Consider the following 1,212-nt stretch of genomic DNA (forward strand, 5'->3'; position numbering starts at 1 on the left):
CCCAAAATGTAAACAATTAGTAATTCAACCCGGATGTGCCACGCCCACCTCAACTTTTTTGTCATAGGTTAATTCATATTCAAATTGTCTTGTTGTGTTCCAAGTTTCAATGTTCTACATAAAATAGGTCATAAGATATATACACACCCAGCTCAAAGAAACAGAAATATTGTAAAAAAAACTCAAATTTGAAAAATTCACGAATTTCAATTTTGCTTTAAAAAAACGATTGTTATAAATCACTTGAAAGAGCATGAAAAGCACGTTAAGAATCCGAAAAAATTAACCCTCTAGGTTAATTAGGTCACGTGCTAGAGCAGTCCAAAGTTGCGAATTTGACTGTTTTCGGACAGCTATAAAACTGGAAGTACATGTCGGAGGTCAAATGTCAAAGTATTAACTGATAGCTAAGGTCAAGGTCATCAAAGTTCAAGATCACGAGATATAACCCTTCAAACTTTGAAAAAATTCAACCGGATGTTGCAAAAAAGCAAAATTGAGAATCGAAAAACGGCTTCCTAATGTCATGTTTTTTTTTTTATCTTCTTTCATTTGACACCAGATGATCACGAAGTGGAACTCGTCCTCAACTTCAGTTAATGTACATAGTGTGCATAATCTGTCTAAGTAATCTATTCCTAACTGACAATAACCCATGCGCACTACAACTAAATTTACATAATGTTTGGTAATATCCGTCATACTTGTGGTTAAATAGAAATCTTTCAGGTAAAAATATAGGTTTATAGACGTGGTAGTTTTTCAGTGCTGTACATATGTACGTATGAACCAATCATTCTACACTAGAAGAAAAAAAACATAAGTGATAAATATATACATTCTTCAGAAAGTGATTCTAGTATAAGTATTGTATTGTGAAGGTAAAAGTCAAATATGTATCATAAAGATAGGTCAAGTCAAAGTTCACAGTGCGATATATGTTATCTCATTATATTATATTATGCATTTAGTGCAGGTTGAAGTGTAATATTTACTATTATTGTTATATCATTTTAATCTACACAAAGACTTGTCTGATACATGAAGACTTGTCTTATATTTATATTATAAGAGAAATAATACGATGTAAATACATATCTTACCTGTAATTAGTACTGGTAAATAAACTATAACTATTAATATCAATATATATTTATACTCCATGTTATTGAATAATATTCAACATGGCGATCTTCTCTTGTCATATATTTG

The 1,212-nt window shown here is 30.6% G+C and overlaps 1 protein-coding gene across 1 annotated transcript in view; it reads right to left on the reverse strand.

The window, feature by feature from the left end:
* The window catches only part of LOTGIDRAFT_239376 (hypothetical protein), a 17,638-nt gene extending 16,426 nt beyond the window's left edge, over positions 1 to 1,212 (reverse strand). The window contains exon 1 of the mRNA XM_009055087.1: positions 1,104 to 1,212. Within this exon, the coding sequence (XP_009053335.1) occupies positions 1,104 to 1,164 (61 nt within the window). The 5' untranslated portion in view covers positions 1,165 to 1,212. The remainder of the gene's footprint in view (positions 1 to 1,103) is intronic.

Source organism: Lottia gigantea (assembly GCF_000327385.1).
Source record: "Lottia gigantea unplaced genomic scaffold LOTGIsca_231, whole genome shotgun sequence".
NCBI lineage: Eukaryota > Metazoa > Mollusca > Gastropoda > Lottiidae > Lottia > Lottia gigantea.